Source organism: Schistocerca gregaria, chromosome 1 (assembly GCF_023897955.1).
Source record: "Schistocerca gregaria isolate iqSchGreg1 chromosome 1, iqSchGreg1.2, whole genome shotgun sequence".
Lineage (NCBI taxonomy): Eukaryota > Metazoa > Arthropoda > Insecta > Orthoptera > Acrididae > Schistocerca > Schistocerca gregaria.
The window spans coordinates 946,156,703-946,176,000 of record NC_064920.1 but is presented as its reverse complement, the minus strand read 5'-3'; the positions used below and the strand labels follow the sequence as shown (position 1 = coordinate 946,176,000).

Genomic DNA, 19,298 nt, shown 5'->3' with positions numbered 1-19,298 from the left:
CTAAGATGTTTTATGTTTCTTTTTTTTTCTTTTTTCTGTTTATAAATAATCAGACACTACGTATTTGACACACGATGAGGAGCTACTGTCGTTTTTCTCTCTTTTTTATTTCGAGGGATATGGCGCAGTGGTCAATGGTCTGTTTAGCATTCTGATGGAGCACGGTTCAGATCCCAATCGGGAAATTGGAAATTTGTGGTAAGTTCTATGGGACCAAACTGCTGAGGTCATCGCTCCCTAGGGCTATACACTACTTTATCTAACTTAACCTAACTTCCGCTAAGGACAACGCACACACACATGCTCGAGGGAGGTCTCGAACTGTGGCAAGGCGCTTCAGACTGTACGGCTACACCGCGCGGCTCCCAGTCAGGTTTACCCGAGATTTCCCTAAGCTGACTAAAGCGACTGCTAAAACGGTTACCTTGATAAAGATACTAATGACTTCCCTTCCTTTTTTTTTATCCTCAGTCTACTGACTGGTTTGATGCGGCCCGCCACGAATTCCTTTCCTGGGCTAACCTCTTCATCTCAGAGTAGCACTTGCAACCTACGTCCTCAATTATTTGCTTGACGTATTCCAATCTCTGTCTTCCTCTACAGTTTTTGCCCTCTACAGCTCCCTCTAGTACCATGAAAGTCATTCCCTCATGTCTTAGCAGATGTCCTATCATCCTGACCCTTCTCCTTATCAGTGTTTTCCACATATTCCTTTCCTCTCCGATTCTGCGTAGAACCTCCTCATTCCTTACCTTATCAGTCCACCTAATTTTCAACATTCGTCTATAGCACCACATCTCAAATGCTTCGATTCTCTTCTGATGCGGTTTTCCCACAGTCCATGTTTCACTACCATACAATGCTGTACTCCAGACGTACATCCTCTGAAATTTCTTCCTCAAATTAAGGCCGGTATTTGATATTAGTAGACTTCTCTTGGCCAGAAATGCCTTTTTTGCCATAGCGAGTCTGCTTTTGATGTCTTCCTTGCTCCGTCCGTCATTGGTTATTTTACTGCCTAGGTAGCAGAATTCGTTAACTTCGTTGACTTCATGACCATCAATCCTGATGTTAAGTTTCTCGCTGTTCTCATTTCTACTACTTCTCATTACCTTCGTCTTTCTCCGATTTACTCTCAAACTATACTGCGTACTCATTAGACTGTTCATTCCGTTCAGCAGATCATTTAATTCTTCTTCTCTTTCACACAGGATAGCAATGTCATCAGCGAATCGTATCATTGATATCCTTTCACCTTGTATTTTAATTCCACTCCTGAACCTTTCTTTTATTTCCATCATTACTTCCTCGATGTACAGACTGAAGAGTAGGGGCGAAAGTCTACAGCCTTGTCTTACTCCCTTCTTAATACGAGCACATTTCGTTCTTGATCGTCCACTCTTATTATTCCCTCTTCGTTGTTGTACATATTGTATATGACCCGTCTCTCTCTCTATAGCTTACCCTACTTTTTTCAAAATCTTGAACAGCTTGCACCATTTTATATTGTCGTACGCTTTTTCCAGGTCGACAAATCCTATGAACGTGTCTAGATTTTTCTTTAGCCTTGCTTCCATTATTAGCCGTAACGTCAGAATTGCCTCTCTCGTGCCTGTACTTCTCGTAAAACCAAACTGATCGTCCCCTAGTGCATTCTCAATTTTCTTTTCCATTCTTCTATATATTATTCTTGTAAGCAACTTCGATGCTTGAGCTGTTAAGCTGATTGTGCGATAATTCTCACACTTGTCAGCTCTTGCCGTCTTCGGAATTGTGTGGATGATGCTTTTCCGAAAGTCAGATGGTGTGTCGCCAGACTCATATATTCAACACACCAACGTGAATATCCGTTTTGTTGCCACTTCCCGTTATGATTTTAGAAATTCTGATGGAATGTTATCTATCCCTTCTGCCTTATTTGACCGTAAGTCCTCCAAAGCTCTTTTTAATTCCGATTCTAATACTGGATTCCTTATCTCTTCTAAATCGACTCCTGTTTCTTCTTCTATCACACCAGACAAATCTTCACCCTTCCCTTCTCACCCATGTCTTACTCGAAGTTTTACTCCGTCTCTAACGCCCTCGTCACGAGACAGTGGTTAAGCCCTGATCTCCCTTTCTTCTTTCCTGCCTGACTTTTCTCTCGTCACATAAATACATATCTCAGTTTTTGTCTGTAAAAAAGAGACAATGTACGCTTTTGCTGTTGTATAACTTAAGGTGATGTAGGTTAGTAAGTCATTTTTAAACGTCTTTCACTCTTTGCAAATACTTATGTGCGTCAAGTAACTTATGGCTATTTTATGTGAATTTGTTTCCTTTAAAGTGCTCTCGATGATTAAATCATTTCAATGATATCGTGACATTCACGCCACATCCGTTTCGCTGTATCGGAAAAAATTTTGTTAATTATACTGCGTTGATCTCTAAAATTTTCCCGCCAGTTGTCTGCGTTCGGTTTGGCGGACAAACGAGAAACGCTCGGTTTGTCACAAACCCGGAAACAACTTTCAGAACTGGAATGAAACCTGCCACTGCGCCCTGTCTCTCTCTCCCTTTCATTTTTTTTATTTTTGCCGCCTCTGTTTTATTTCGGCGAGTCTGCACCGCCAGTTCGCTGCAGAAGAGAAACATAAAAAGCATAACACGACAATCACTTTCGGCGGGCGGATGACATGCCCCGTGTTTATACAAGACACAAACTGGCGAAACTGGCGCCGGACCGCGACAATGCTTCTGTTTACAGAGCCCGGCGGGGACCGCGCTGGCGGCGGCGGCGGCGGTGGCGGCCGACTCGCCAAATCGCGGAGTTTCATTTGGACACGGGAATGTTCGCTACACGCGCCGGGGAGCAGCGCCGGCGCGCTTTTTGTGGCCAGACAATCAGGAGTTAACAGAAACACTCGCCGCGCCGCGCCGCCCGGCCGCTACACGCGGGCCGTACACAATTCGTGTGTTCTGATTTAATTGCATGTGACACAAAACATGCCCACATATAGACACATATACAGTCACGTGTGGCGCGCTATGAAAAATTCAGGCGTCCGCAACGAAAAACAAAAAATAGGCACGAAAAAAAGGGGAAGGGGCAGACGAGCAACAAAAAATACTTCCTAAAACCGACGTTTTCTGCTTCCCTGTTAATTGGAGCACGGCTTTAAAAAAACATGTCCGTAAAAAATATGAGTGGGCCTCGTGAAATAATTATTAGGGGCAGAGAGGGGGAGGGGGTGGCCAGCCGGTCAGATGTTGTCATTACACTGAGGACGGAGGCGCCGACGCCGCGGCCGGCTGCCCCCCGGGGCCCGCGACACGCCGCGTTTAATTGATTCGTCGCAGCGCGTCGACCGCGATACACCCCCCTGCCGCGCCGCAGAACCCGCGACCAAGACGCGAGCTCGCTCCCGCTGCGGCACCCGTTCGGCTGCTCCGACAATGTGTGTTTCGGAGGACTGGTCAAGCGAGAGCCAGCCGTTACTGGTTAGCTTCGTCGCTGGAGAAAACATCGGCGTCTTTTTTTCCATTAGCTGCACAACAGGAGTGGAAGTCGGTATAAAGGAAGGGCACATGAACCTATTTTATTATGAAGGTAGTAGATATGTATATATAAAACATAAACAATCATGACGGAATTACATATTATAGTTTCTTTCATACACAAGTAACCAGATTTGGCTTTTACGTACCCTGCGTGGAAACTGGTGTAGCCGGCCAGGGTGTCCGAGCGGTTCTAGGCGCTACAGTCTGCAACCGCGCGACCGCTAGGTCGCAGGTTCGAATCTTCCCTCGGGCATGGATGTGTGTGATGTCCTTAGGTTAGTTGGGTTTAAGTAGTTCCAAGTCCTAGGGGACTGATGACCTCAGCTGTTAAGTCCCACAGTGCTCAGACCCATTTAAACCATCTACCATCTCAGTATACATAATAGAGTTAATTCTAGCGTTTTTACCCAAACACTGTGTGTTTTACCTTTACTACAAACACCTGCCCACGTCGTAACACTTCCACTACCAAAATTCCTGCTCATTCTTATCTTCTACTCTGTTCTCAGATCATGCCAATCACATTGAAATCCATCCGTATCATCTAAATTGAACTTCTTATCATCACTGAATACCACTTCATCCCACTCTCGAGTCCAAACTCTGATCTATACTGTTTATGTTTGGGTGTTAGAGCACGTTTCTTCAGTCGTTTCTTCAATGCAAGACGTTTGCATATGATAAAATTTGTCGTACACATCTGACAGATAACTTTAATTCAGCAACAAGCTGAGGAAAATAACGGTTTGTGGCCATTCCTTTACGCAGAAATAACCGTTTCGACGCCTCAGATAATTTTGTAATTTGCCCCTATTTTCCGGTCTGTCCATGTCTTCCTGCCAACGTAACGAAATTCTAAATCACTGTACTCGAACGGTCCAACTTCTTCAAGATTTTGCCATTAGAGAGTCCCATTTCTTTCTACGCACAGCTTTTTGCTTTTTCATCATATAATAAGTCTTTTCCGCGTAACATTCTCACAACCATGGTTTAAGTACACAATACGCATTGCCACTAATCGTGTCTGTTCCCTATCTGCAGGAAAGGCATATATACACATACTAACACCCCACAGAGCAGACTGCCTTCATACCGATTTCCTTCCTCTACCGAATGAATCGTCGACTTCTTCTTATATATTGTACTGTTGTTGTTGTGGTCTTCAGTCCTGAGACTGGTTTGATGCAGCTCTCCATGCTACTCTATCCTGTGCAAGCTGCTTCATCTCCCAGTACCTACTGCAACCTACATCCTTCTGAATCTGCTTAGTGTACTCATCTCTCGGTCTCCCTCTACGATTTTTACCCTCCACACTGCCCTCCAATGCTAAATTTGTGATCCCTTGATGCCTCAAAACATGTCCTACCAACCGATCCCTTCTTCTAGTCAAGTTGTGCCACAAACTTCTCTTCTCCCCAATCCTATTCAATACCTCCTCATTAGTTACGTGATCTATCCACCTTATCTTCAGTATTCTTCTGTAGCACCACATTTCGAAAGCTTCTATTCTCTTCTTGTCCAAACTAGTTATCGTCCATGTTTCACTTCCATACATGGCTACACTCCAAACAAATATTTTCAGAAATGACTTCCTGACACTTAAATCTATATTCGATGTTAACAAATTTCTCTTCTTCAGAAACGCTTTCCTTGCCATTGCCAGTCTACATTTTATATCCTCTCTACTTCGACCATCATCAGTTATTTTACTTCCTAAATAGCAAAACTCCTTTACTACTTTAAGTGTCTCATTTCCTAATCTAATTCCCTCAGCATCACCCGATTTAATTTGACTACATTCCATTATCCTCGTTTTGCTTTTGTTGATGTTCATCTTATATCCTCCTTTCAAGACACTGTCCATTCCGTTCAACTGCTCTTCCAAGTCCTTTGCCGTCTCTGACAGAATTACAATGTCATCGGCGAACCTCAAAGTTTTTACTTCGTCTCCATGAATTTTAATACCTACTCCAAATTTTTCTTTTGTTTCCTTTACTGCTTGCTCAATATACAGATTGAATAATATCGGTGAGAGGCTACAACCCTGTCTCACTCCTTTCCCAACCACTGCTTCCCTTTCATGCCCCTCGACTCTTATGACTGCCATCTGGTTTCTGTACAAATTGTAAATAGCCTTTCGCTCCCTGTATTTTACCCCTGCCACCTTTAGAATTTGAAAAAGAGTATTCCAGTCAACATTGTCAAAAGCTTTCTCTAAGTCTACAAATGCTAGAAACGTAGGTTTGCCTTTTCTTAATCTTTCTTCTAAGATAAGTCGTAAGGTCAGTATTGCCTCACGTGTTCCAACATTTCGACGGAATCCAAACTGATCCTCTCCGAGGTCCGCATCTACCAGTTTTTCCATTCGTCTGTAAAGAATTCGCGTTAGTATTTTGCAGCTGTGACTTATTAAACTGATAGTTCGGTAATTTTCACATCTGTCAGCACCTGCTTTCTTTGGGATTGGAATTATTATATTCTTCTTGAAGTCTGAGGGTATTTGGCCTGTCTCATACATCTTGCTCACCAGCTGGTAGAGTTTTGTCATGACTGGCTCTCCCAAGGCCGTCAGTAGTTCTAATGGAATGTTGTCTACTCCGGAGGCCTTGTTCCGACTCAGGTCTTTCAGTGCTCTGTCAAACTCTTCACGCAATATCGTATCACCCATTTCGTCTTCATCTACATCCTCTTCCATTTCCATAATATTGTCCTCAAGTACATCACCCTTGTATAAACCTTCTATATACTCCTTCCACCTTTCTGCCTTCCCTTCTTTGCTTAGAACTGGGTTGCCATCTGAGCTCTTGATATTCATACACGTGGTTCTCTTCTCTCCAAAGGTCTCTTTAATTTTCCTGTAGGCAGTATCTATCTTACCCCTAGTGAGATAAGCCTCTACATCCTTACATTTATCCTCTAGCCATCCCTTTTTAGCCATTTTGCACTTCCTCTCGATCTCATTTTTGAGACGTTTGTATACCTTTTTGCCTGCTTCATTTACTGCATTTTTATATTTTCTCCTTTCATCAATTAAATTCAATATTTCTTCTGTTACCCAAGGATTTCTAGCAGCCCTCGTCTTTTTACCTACTTTATCCTCTGCTGCCTTCACTACTTCATCCCTCAGAGCTACCCATTCTTCTTCTACTGTATTTCTTTCCCCTATTCCTGTCAATTGTTCCCTTATGCTCTCCCTGAAACTCTGTACAACCTCTGGTTCTTTCAGTTTATCCAGGTCCCATCTCCTTAATTTCCCACATTTTTGCAGTTTCTTCAGTTTTAATCTACAGGTCATAACCAATAGATTGTGGTCCGAGTCCACATCTGCCCCTGGAAATGTCTTACAACTTAAAACCTGGTTCCTAAATCTCTGTCTTACCATTATATAATCTATCTGATACCTTTTAGTATCTCCAGGGTTCTTCCACGTATACAACCTTCTTTCATGATTCTTAAACCAAGTGTTACCTATGACTAAGTTGTGCTCTGTACAAAATTCTACTAGGCGGCTTCCTCTTTCCTTTCTTAGCCCCAATCCATATTCACCTACTATGTTTCCTTCTCTCCCTTTTCCTACACTCGAATTCCAGTCACCCATTACTATTAAATTTTCGTCTCCCTTCACTATCTGAATAATTTCTTTTATTTCATCGTACATTTCTTCAATTTCTTCGTCATCTGCAGAGCTAGTTGGCATATAAACTTGTACTACTGTAGTAGGTGTGGGCTTCGTATCTATCTTGGCCACAATAATGCGTTCACTATGCTGTTTGTAGTAGCTTACCCGCATTCCTATTTTCCTATTCATTATTAAACCTACTCCTGCATTACCCCTATTTGATTTTGTGTTTATAACCCTGTAATCACCTGACCAGAAGTCTTGTTCCTCCTGCCACCGAACTTCACTAATTCCCACTATATCTAACTTTAACCTATCCATTTCCCTTTTTAAATTTTCTAACCTACCTGCCCGATTAAGGGATCTGACATTCCACGCTCCGATCCGTAGAACGCCAGTTTTCTTTCTCCTGATAACGACATCCTCCTGAGTAGTCCCCGCCCGGAGATCCGAATGGGGGACTATTTTACCTCCGGAATATTTTACCCAAGAGGATGCCATCATCATTTAATCATACAGTAAAGCTGCATGTCCTCGGGAAAAATTACGGCTGTAGTTTCCCCTTGCTTTCAGCCGTTCGCAGTACCAGCACAGCAACGCCGTTTTGGTTAATGTTGCAAGGCCAGATCAGTCAATCATCCAGACTGTTGCCCCTGCAACTACTGAAAAGGCTGCTGCCCCTCTTCAGGAACCACACGTTTGTCTGGCCTCTCAACAGATACCCCTCCGTTGTGGTTGCACCTATGGTACGGCCATCTGTATCGCTGAGGCACGCCTCCCCACCAACGGCAAGGTCCATGGTTCATGGGGGGGATATATTGTACTACTGGCATCAAATGTGATAACATTTGACTGCATTTGTCAGTACACTGGATCTCATGCTGTTTCATATACACGGTCCACGGTCCACAACTGTTCCAACTGACACTGTCGATTTTCCTACAAATGTCCGTGTCTACATATACTGATTTCCACTACGGTAGATGTCGGACATACTCATCTTGTTTATGTTCATACGAAAAGTGGTCTTTGTCACCGATAAAACACTCACACAGACAGTGAAATATTCAACGTGTTATTAATTTCATTCTCCGTTTCTCCACACGAACTCGTAAAATGGTCAGCCACCTACGCTTGCGTGCTAAAGGCAATGGGCGACGTAAGCCATTTCACTACGCGACGCAGTTACGTCGGAGAGGGTAATCGACTGTAAACCATGTTCTGGATACGTATGTACCTAGTAAGTGGATTAACGACGGAAAAGCCGGCCGGAGTGGCCGAGCGATTCTAGGCGCTACAGTCTGGAACCGCCCGTCCGCTACGGTCGCAGGTTCGATCCTGCGGCGTGGATGTGTGTAATGTCCTTAGGTTATTTAGGGTTTAGTAGTTCTAAGTTCTAGGGGACTTATGACGTCAGCAGTTAAGTCCCGTAGTGCCCAGAGCCATTTGAACGAACGACGGAAAAGACCCACCATGGTTCAACAACGAAATTCGAAAAGTAAGGACAACCGTTCATAAGAGACAAGGGAATCGTCACGAGAGCCCCAGGAAAGTGTGATAGAACTACTGCTATTTTCTATATACATAAATGATCTGGCGGACAGTGTGGACCGCAATCTGCGGTTGTTTGCTGCTGATGCTGGCGTCGATGATGAGCGACTGAACGAGGATACAAGATGACTTAGATAAAATTCCTAGTTGGGTGTGATAATGGCAGCTAGCTGTAAATGCAGAAAAATAAAATTTAATGAAGATGGGTAGCAAAACCCAACCCATCATGTTCTGGTACAGCAGTATTAGTGTCCTGCTTGACACAGTCAAGTCGTTTAAATTTCTGCAAAGTGATATGAAAAGGAACGAGCACGTGACGACTGCGATTGGCTAGGCGAATGGTCGATTTTGATTTATTGCGAGAATTCTGGGAAAGTGTTGTTCGTCTTTAAAGGAGACCGTACATAGGACGCTAGGGCTACCTACTGAGTGGTTGCGATTCGCACCAGCTCGGATTAAAGGAATGTTCCGAAGAAGTACAGAGGCGGGCTGTGAGATTTTTTAACGGTAGGTTCGAACAACACGCAAGTATTACTGAGAAGCTTCCAGAACTGAAACTGTAGTCTCAGTAGGTAAGGCGACTGGAGATTGACTGGAGAACGATTCAACTGTCGGCAGCCTACATTTCGCGCAAGGGCCACAAAGATGATACTAGAAGTTAGGACTCTTACGGAAGCAACTTGACAGTCGTTTCTTCCTCGCTCTGTTTACGAGTGGAACAGGATGCTAAATGACTAGAAGTGGTACAGGGTAACCTCCGGTAGAGTATGCGGAGTATGTGTGTATGTGTATATAGAATATGTTATCGACGAACCTGGAAAACCTTCCACACACACTTAAACTTGGAAAATAGTTCGATAAGATTTAACAGCATCACACTTATCAGTAAAACAAGGTAATTTAGCCACGCCTCCTACACCACTAAATAGAGCTATATGACTGCACTCAGAAGAAGTCATGATGCACTGGAGCGTGTATAACTTATCGAAAACATCCTCCACCTAACCTCTCGTCTACTTCCTTGTAATTTTTCGTGATTCATTGATAAGAAAGTCTTCGGATACAGTAGAAAAATACCGGATCTAAAAAGTCATGTAAAACGTTAGTTTGCATGGAACTATATGGGTTGTTTACAATTTGATAAATCTCACTAAGTCAGTACAACTAAACAAAGATTTCACTGTCAAAATGAGATATCCATACGACAGCACAACTGCATCTACAGGAAACCCGGAACATTTACTCTCTTCTAACAATGCGCCATAATTGTTGCACAATGGTCTCAGCGTTAAAAGATATGCGTAACTTACTTTTTGACGTCCCCTTGTAGGTTTCGGTTTGAGCGCCTCTGTTACCCTCTTCAGTTGACGAGGTAATATGCGTAAGACTCAGGTGCTTATACTGAGGTATAGAAGTTAGTTTGAGCTACAATTCAGTTTCCTAGTATTTTGCTACATCAATTTTTATTTCTTTTGAAAAGTACAAAAACTATAACCTACTAACCGAAAAAGGATACTGTTCGTCTGATCCGTGGCTGAGAAATACGATAAAACAATTTCTTTACCCATACGTAGAGTCGTATAACTACCACAGGCTATCTTAGACTATCATACACATAAGTAGATGCGGTAGTTTTCCTGGCAGCCTTGGTCAGCTAAAATCGTAACCGCGTTACCTGTATGTTAGGTGTGTTGCGTACCAATCGGGCGTCGCTCATTTCGATCGCATTGTTTTTGTAAGAGATCAGTCAGTGTCTTACTAGATTCCCCTAGAAACTGGAAGTGGTAAACTGTCAAGAAGTTGAGTGTCCGCTCCCGGTAGCTGAGTGGTCTGAAGATTGTTTCTTCGCCATCAGGAGGAAGGAGACTAATTTTTGTTTACTGGAAGGAGAAACCAGTATAATTGGAATATTTGTTTTCTTTTGAATACAGTTGGAAAAAAAAGTGGTCAGCGCGACTGAATGTCAATCCTAAGGGCCCGGGTTCGATTCCCGGCTGCGTCGGAGATACTTTCCGCTCAGGGACTGGGTCTTGTGCTGTCCTAATCATCATCATTTCATCCCCATCGACGCGCAAGTCGCCGAAGTGGCGTCAAATCGAAAGACTTGCACCAGGCGAAAAGTCTACCTGACGGGAGGCCCTAGTCACACGACATTTTATTTATTAAGAAATTGAGTGATGCCGCGTACCTTATGGAACATTTATGTTGTACAAAGTTATCCTCCCGTCGGTTACTTGTAAATAAACATTGCTTATAGCAAGATTGAAAGTGTTAGTGTTTAATTTAGGTTTTATTTGTAAATAGAGATTTATTATATAGCGCTAGAAAAGAGGTACAAAAAAAAGAATGAAGGAAAAGTCAAACATCGCGTCAATACTTCGTAGAGGTCATATAAAACATGTTTCCGTTATTCACAAACAGCTTATCACTAATAACAGGAAAGTGTTGCCTTTCATCATTATGATGAACGTTTTATCCTGTGCAGAATAGCAGCTTTAGTTCTATAGTTTTCTTATTGTTTGTGCACGTAAACTCTTATTGCATCAAAGTAACAGCTTTCGCTACTTAAAGCGTAAGAGTTACGTGATCAACCAGTTTTTATCATTTATAAAATCCAACTTACATTTTGTGAGGATATGAAGTACACTATGGACTAACGGTGAACAATGTGCGGTTCTAATAACGTGCAAAACAAAAAATAAAGAGAGAATTCTCCATCTCCCAGTTTCCCTCTCACACTTTCATTTATTTGTTTCCCTGACAATGGCATCAATAATACGGAAATTCTACCATTTACTACATCTTACAGTGTACCAAAACTACCGAACCGTAGTTTTTGTAGAGAGCAACTCTACCCACAGGCAGTACGACCAGTCTGTGTTGTGTAGCTGCACTAGACTGGTACACCGGAATATAGTATACAGTTACAGTGAAAGTTGGATTAGTATGACCGTACCGTTGTTAGCTGGCACTGACGTGGTTACTCGCATCGCAAGAGAGGGTGAGTGCAGACCGATCAGCGGTGGTGTTTGATGTGGGCAGACGCGGCCCCCGGCGGTACGCACTTTGCGGCCAAGTTTGCGCCGCGGCGCCCCCCTGGCCCCCGGCCGAGGCGGCGGTAATTGGCTCCGGCTGGCGACTAGATTGGCGCGCGGCCGGCCGTGTCGGTCGCCCTTAGCGCCGGCGCCCGCCTCGCCTGCAGATCAGCGCCGCCGCTCCACCTGCCACGTGCTCCGCGCGCCGTCTTCCGCCATCCGGAAGAGAGTCGCGTCACGCATGCAGAGTCCCCTACTGCAGGGGCGACTCCCATTCTACCAGGGCCAAGCTAGGCATTGGGGAAACACAACGAGCAGTTTAAGCTCCACCCCTCCTATGAACCGTAGATCTTGCAGCCGGTGCACAGGCTTGCATATCTCAGCGATACAGATAGCCGTACCGTAGGTGCAACCACAACGGAGATGCCAGACAGAGTTGTGGTTTCTGAAGAGGGGCAGCAGCTTTTCAGGCGCAACCGTCTGGATTATTGACTGATACGTCCTTATAACATCAACCGAAAAGGCTTTGCTATGCTGGTAATGCGAACCGTTGAATGCAAGGGGAAAATACTGTACAGCCATAATTTTTCCCAGGGTCATGCAGCTCTACTGTACGGTTAAATGATGATGGCGTCCTCATAGGTAAAATATTCCGGAGGAAAAGTAGTCCCCCATTCAAATCTCCGGGTGGACACTAATCAGAAGGATGTCGTCTTAGGGAGAAACAAAGTAATATTCTGCGGATCGGAGGGTGGAATGTTAGGTCTCTTAATCAGGCAAGTAGTTTAGAAATTTAAAAAGTTAAATGGATAGGCTGAAGTTAGATACAGTGGGAATTACTGAAGTTTGGTGGCAGGAGCAACAGGATTTCTGGTCAGGTGAATACAGAGTTATAAATACGAAGTGAGATAAGGGTAATGCAGGAGTGGGTTTAGTAGTAAATAAGAAAATAGGAATGTGGGTGAGCTACTTTGAACTGCATAGCTAACGCATTAGACTAGCTCTGTAGATGATGAAGAGATTGAAGAAATGTATGATCAGATAAAATAAAGTATTCAGATAGTTAAAGCAGATGAAAATTTAATGGTGATGACGAACTAGAATTCGATAGTAGGATAAGCAAGGAAAGGAAAAGTAGTAGGTGATGTGGACTGGGCCAAGGGATGAAAGAGGAATCCGCCTGGTTGAATTTTACAAAGAGTATAATTTAATCATTGTTAACACTTGGTTTAAGGATCATAGAAGAAGGTTGTGTACCTAGAAGACATCTGGAGACACAGGAACGTTTCAGCTTGATTATATAATCGTTAGACAGAGATTTAAGAACCAGATTTTAAATTGCATGACATATCCAGGGGAAAATGTGGGCTCTGACCACGATTTATTGGTTATGAACTGAAGAAGTTGGAAAAAAAGTTAGGAAATTAAGGACATGAGACCTGGATAAGATGAAAGAACGACAGGATGTAGAGGTTTTCATAGGAAGCATTAGACAACGGTTGACGAGAACGGGGGAAAAGAATACAGTAGGAAACGAATGCGTAGCTATAACAGATGAAATACTGAAAACAACAGAGGATCAATAGGTAAAAAGACAAGCCTTATAAGAAATCTTCGCATAACACAAGAGATAAAAAAATGGCTCTGAGCACTATGGGTCTTAACATCTGCGGTCATCAGTCCCCTAGAACTTAGAACTACTTAAACCTAGCTAACCTAAGGACATCACACACATCCATGCCCGAGGCAGGATTCAAACCTGCGACCGTAGCAGTCGCGCGGTTCCGGACTGAGCGCCCTAACCGCGAGACCACCGCGGCCGGCCACACAAGAAACATTGAATTTAATTGATAAAAGGAGAAACTTGGAAAATGCAGCAAATAGAGCAGTCGAAAGGAAGCACAACCGTTTAAAAAATGAGGCCGACAGGAAGTGCAAAATTGCTAGGCGGAATGGCTAGAGGACAGATGACTTAGAAGCTTGTTTCACTAGGGGAAAGATATATGCCGCCAACAATAAAACTAAAGAGACCTTTGGGCAAAAGAGAAGCAGCTGCATCAATATCAAGATCTCAGGTGGTAAACCAGTCCTAAGCAAAGAAGGAAAAGTCGAAAAGTGGAAGGAGTATATAGAGGTTCTCTACAAGGGAGATTAACTTGAAAGCAATATTATAGAAAGGGAAGTGGTGTAGAGGAAGGTGAAATGGGAGATTAACATACTGCGAGAAGAATTTCACAAAGCTCTGAATGACAAAACTCTTCCACCTGTTATGCAAGATCTATGAGATAAGTGAAATACCCTCAGACTTGAAGAAGAATGTAGTAATTCAAATTCCAAAGAAGCAGTTGCTGACAGGTGTGAAAATTACCGAACTACCTGTTTAATAAGTAATGGTTGCAAAATATTAACACGAATTCTTTACAGAGCAACGGGAAAACTGGTAGAAGACAACCTCAGGGAATATCAGTTTGGATACCGGAGAAATGTAGGAGCACCCGAGGCAATACTGACCCCTAGAAAGCTTTCGACAATGTTGACTGGAATGGTCTCTTTGAAATTCTGAAGGTTGCAGGAGTAAAATACTGGGAGTGAAAGGCTATTTACAGCTTGTCCAGAAACCATTTATAAGAGGTGAGGGGCATGAAAGGTAAGCAGTGGTTGAAAAGGAGGTGAGACAGGCTTGTAGCCTATTCCCGATGTTATTCAGTATGCACACTGAACAAGCAGTGAAGGAAACCGAAGAAACATTTGGAGTAGGAACTAAAGTTCAGGCAGCAGAAATAAAAACTTTGAGGTTTGCAGATGACACTGTAATTCTGTCAGAGACAGCAAAGGACTTGAAACTCGAGTTGAACAGAATGGACACTATCTTGAAAGAAGGATATACGATGAACATAAAAAAACCTAGGGTAATGGAATGTAACGGAATTAAATTAGGTGATGCTAAGGGAATTGGATTCGTAAACGAGACACCTAAAGTAGTAGATGAGTATTTGGGCAGCAAAATAATGGCAAGAAATGCATTTTTGAAGAAGAGATTTAAATGTCAGTCTATCTTGAAGGTATTTGTTTGGAGTGTAGCATGGACGGTAAACAATGTAGATAAAAAAGAATAGAAGCTTTCGAAATGTTGTACTAGATAAGAATGCTGAAGATTAGATGGGTAGATCACGTAACTATAGAATTGGGGAGAAGAGGAATTTGTGGCATAACTTCACCAACCGAAGGGATCGGTTGATAGGAAGCATTCTGAGAAATAAAGGGGTCACCAATTTAGTAGTGGAGGGAAGTGTGTCGGGTAAAAATCGTAGAGGGAGGTCAGGAGATAATCACATTAAGCAGGTTCAGAAAAATGTTGGTTGTAATAGTTATTTGGAGATAAAGAGGCTCGAACGGGATAGAATAGCATGAAGAACTGCATCAAACCAGTCTTCGGACTGATGACCACAACTACAACAATTTCCACCAACAGTTACAACTTAGAGTGTTACCCAGACAGTATCGACCAGACTCTGGCCTGTAGCTGCACGAGCAGAAACTCACCACAAAAGTCTTCTTAAGGTCCGCAGATAAAGCCCTACAACTCACAGTCAGCCAGAGAAATGCTTCTCTTGGTAGACCAAGAAGAAATATGGACGGAGGCTTAGTGTTCGAGGTCGACGACCGTTGAGACGTCAGACATCAGATCGGGAGAAGAACAGGGAAGGAAATCGCCCGTGTCCTTATCAAAGGAACGATCACGGTATTTGCCTGGAGCAACGGCAATATGAACCTTAGTCTTTCTGAATGCTAGATCCACGTGTTAACCCCTGTGCCACCTCATTCGGTCCAGAAGAAAGACTGCCCTCATTCGTCTTAAGGGACAATAACGATGTGAACGTAATGGAAAATTAAAAAGATCGCCATCTGTCAGTATTTTCATTTGTTTTAGTTGTCCTCTACCTCTTCTTGTGTTCACCATGTCATCTCTGTATATCCAGTATCGGAATATAACGCTCAATAACGTTTTTCCACTGGTATTGCAGGCGGAATGTTGAAATTTCACGACGATGTAGTCTGAAGTTTGCTCTACAGAGGGTATGTTGTTTATATGTGCAGCTGTAGTGAGAGGAGCCTCAACTACGAAATAAACATTGCGCCCATGTTACTGTCGTCAGCTTGTAAGAGAAGCGAAGTGTAGTACGGTATTTGTGAGCCAAAGGAGATAAACTGTGTAAAAGTCACAGGGACATGTGGGACGTGTATAGAGACGACTGTATAGATCGTAGCAATGTGTCCAGAGGGCTGTATGAACCGTAGTGATTCGCCACGCTCCGGGCGACCGGTAGCAGCTGAAACCCCACAGAATATCGGAGCCACTGAGGTATCAACTTTGAACGACCGGCGTGTGAAACTGCGAACTTCATTGCAGCAGTTCAACATTTCCTATGGTGCGGTGTACGACACTGTTCACGACGCGCTCAAATTTCAAAAAGTTAATGCTCGCTAGGTACCTAAGAACCTGACGGAGAACCACTTGGGCCAGCGATTGATGACTGGCTTGAATCACTTACCGCGTTACGTCGCAGAAGGGAATGAGTTTCTGAAAGGAATCGTCACTGGTGCGGCGTACCGCTACTCTCTCTAGAGTGGAAATATGCTGAGTCCCCAGTACGAAAAAAACTGAGAGTGACTCAATCTGCTAAGAAAGTGCCCTTCGTGGACAAACTCCAGAACATTAATGCTGTAGGTGTCAAACTTCTTCATGAAAATGCTTCTCCTGTTCCTGAGAAAATCTCCAAAGTTGCGTGGGAGGTGCTCCATCATCCAGTCCGGACCTTGCACCGTCCCACCTTCATCTCTTTTGCCCCATGAAGAAATTCCTGCTCTGCGAACGCTTTGCGACAGATGCGGAAGTGAAATCAGCGGTACGGAGATGACTTTACTCCAACCAAAGAGACTTCTACGAACAGGGCATATTGAAACTGGTACCACGCTGGAAGAAATGTGTTGAGAAAGTTGGCGACTTTGCAGAAATGTCAGTGAAAATATAAGTTCATTTGTGCTAATTTTTGTTTTGTTACCAGTTAAACATTTTGCTAATAAAATTATTGTGTGTTATTTTAGGAGGCTCCTTTGTATTTTAATCTTTGTGTGACCCTACAATATTTGTTTGCTACACCCCCCTTGCAATGCAGGTTAGCTACTTGTGAGTGAATTCGTGCATGTCTGACTACTCAGTCCCTCCCTGTAATAACAACTTTCTATAAATTTCCACTGTTATTTTTTGTAATATCTCTCCACTTAGTAATTTGTCTCAAAATTTAATTTTTAACTGAATTTTGTAGGACTACACGGAACATCCTTTCACTTTCTTCCCCAGTTTTTCCGTTTTGCTTCGAAACTCCGCTGTGCGCCAGGGGCACATTTCCCGGATATTATTCCTCTTTCATTGAAGGAAACTGTCTTTACTGCTATCAACCTCTGATTGATATTTTATTTGTAATCGCTACCATGTGTAATCTTGTTTCGTAGATAGAAGAAATCTTTCATTTTATTGAGCACTTTTCCGGAGTTTTGTGCTAACGAGCTGCAGCGTTTTTACCTTCGGTTTGTTAATCCATATAGTGTTTTAACAGACTGCGCCAATCATACAACAGTCTCTCCATATCATTTTTACCTTCAGCCAGAAGAGTTGTGTTTCTTTGAAATATGCCATTGGCGCGTCTTCCCCTTGTATTATTAATCACGTTATTAGCTTTGCTTGCACGTTTTAGTTATTATATAAAGATATAAGTCGACAACATACTAACTTCAATGGCATAGGCAGTGCTAGTGTGTCTTCTGGAGAAAGCAACGAAAAGTCAAACAACACCTAACTTCAAAAGTAAAGGCAGTACCTGTACGTTTTCTAAACACATCAACGAACTCGTAAATGACTTGCATTGTGTAAGAGATAGGTAACATTAATTCTTCAAATACAATGAGCTGATGAGAATAGTGGTTGCTGATAACAAATGCAAGCATAAATAGACGACGATAATGATTCTAAAATAATTCTGCAGAAAGGCACTTTCTGCTTCAGCCACTCTACAACGATTCTCCCGATTACAAGAAACTTTACGAAGCAAGTTCTAGTGTCACCGATCTGACAATTTTTCTGGCACAGGAGTGGGTAATGTTGCAAAACCTGCAAGACTTATAGGAATTCCGTTCGTAAATTTTAACTAGCAACGGATATGCGCCTGAGGACAGCGTTGCCAACAGACCATCACGCCATTTCAAAAAAAAAAAAATACGCCGGGAGCCATTACAAACTACTTCGGTAAGATGGTCTATGGCAACATGGTCGTTATCGGGCACCGTTCTGGGAAAGCGAGTTACACATATAGCTGGGGATGTTTGGTTTGTCGCCGACGGCATTACAATTCGTAATTGTAAAACAGAATACATTTAGTGAAAGATTCTTGTTCATGCATTTGTTATTTTAGTTGGCGAGAATCTGAAATGTTGATTTTGTTACTTAGGTATAAGATATGAAATTTAAAAAAAAGAATAGAAATGATTATTGTGTGGCGTAATTGTAACGCTGATTATTCTGTCAACCAACTGATTATACTGCGACCGCTTAGATTTTTGAAGTATATTAAGTTTCGCGTAACGCGGATGTAGATGTAAATAGTCTTTCTCTTTTTAACTTTAGTGGAAGTTCCCATCTTCTTAGGTTATAATTCCGTATGCCATAACACGCCTAGATCGTTCCTATAAATCTCTATAACGTTACGAACAAGTACGTCTACACACAGACTACTATTACCGTACATCTGTGTTACAGGTTTTAATTTTAGTTTTTTGTTTCAGGTTCTTCCTGAAGTTTTTCCTCAAGTGCAATCAGAACTGCCTGAAGAACGCCGGGAATCCACGGGACATGCGGAGGTTCCAGGTAAGAGCCACAGCTTTTGCTCCTATAAAGAGCTGATTTAGGAACTACAACATAGAACTAAGAAATCAGAATCTGTTTCATTTTTGTCAACAGAAATGAGTTACCGAATGTACTCAGCGTTACAACTATTACCGCCTTGCATGCAGATAAAACCAGTGATTAAGTATCCGGTACTAGCACCAAACGTGTGTTTGTGTGACTGACAGATGAGGATTATAATGATAAACAGCTGGCCAGCTGCATGTTTAATTCTGTCAGTACTGGGTGTCAAACGACTTAAAAGGAATACAGCACAGTACCTGAAGACTGCTAGGAGATCATTTTACTCAGACGACCCTTCGGGTGTTTACTAGGAAAACAAACATTCCTTATATTTGTACTGAGGCTATAAAATTCAAAGCATTTTCGCTAACCAAGAACTTAAGCATTACATAGTTGTACGTCAAAAACTGGTGAATAACGACAAAATGCAAGGTTAGAAGTTAACTTAGTCATTAATGATATCTGTGTGGAGAAACGAAGTTACGAAGACACTTATCACATTTCTTTCTGTTGTGCTGTACAGCATACTTGTAGATCAATGAATGTAAAGCTTATAAGCAACACGATATGAGACTAACAGCCACCGGCT

The 19,298-nt window shown here is 42.6% G+C and overlaps 1 protein-coding gene across 1 annotated transcript in view; it reads left to right on the top strand.

Annotated features, from left to right (window-relative positions):
• Positions 1-19,298, top strand: part of LOC126282199 (transcription factor collier) — a gene marked incomplete at its 5' end in the record, with an annotated part of 539,167 nt that overhangs the window by 410,079 nt on the left and 109,790 nt on the right. Inside the window, one exon of the mRNA XM_049981776.1 lies at positions 18,586-18,667. Coding sequence (XP_049837733.1) covers positions 18,586-18,667 — 82 coding nt within the window. The remainder of the gene's footprint in view (positions 1-18,585; positions 18,668-19,298) is intronic.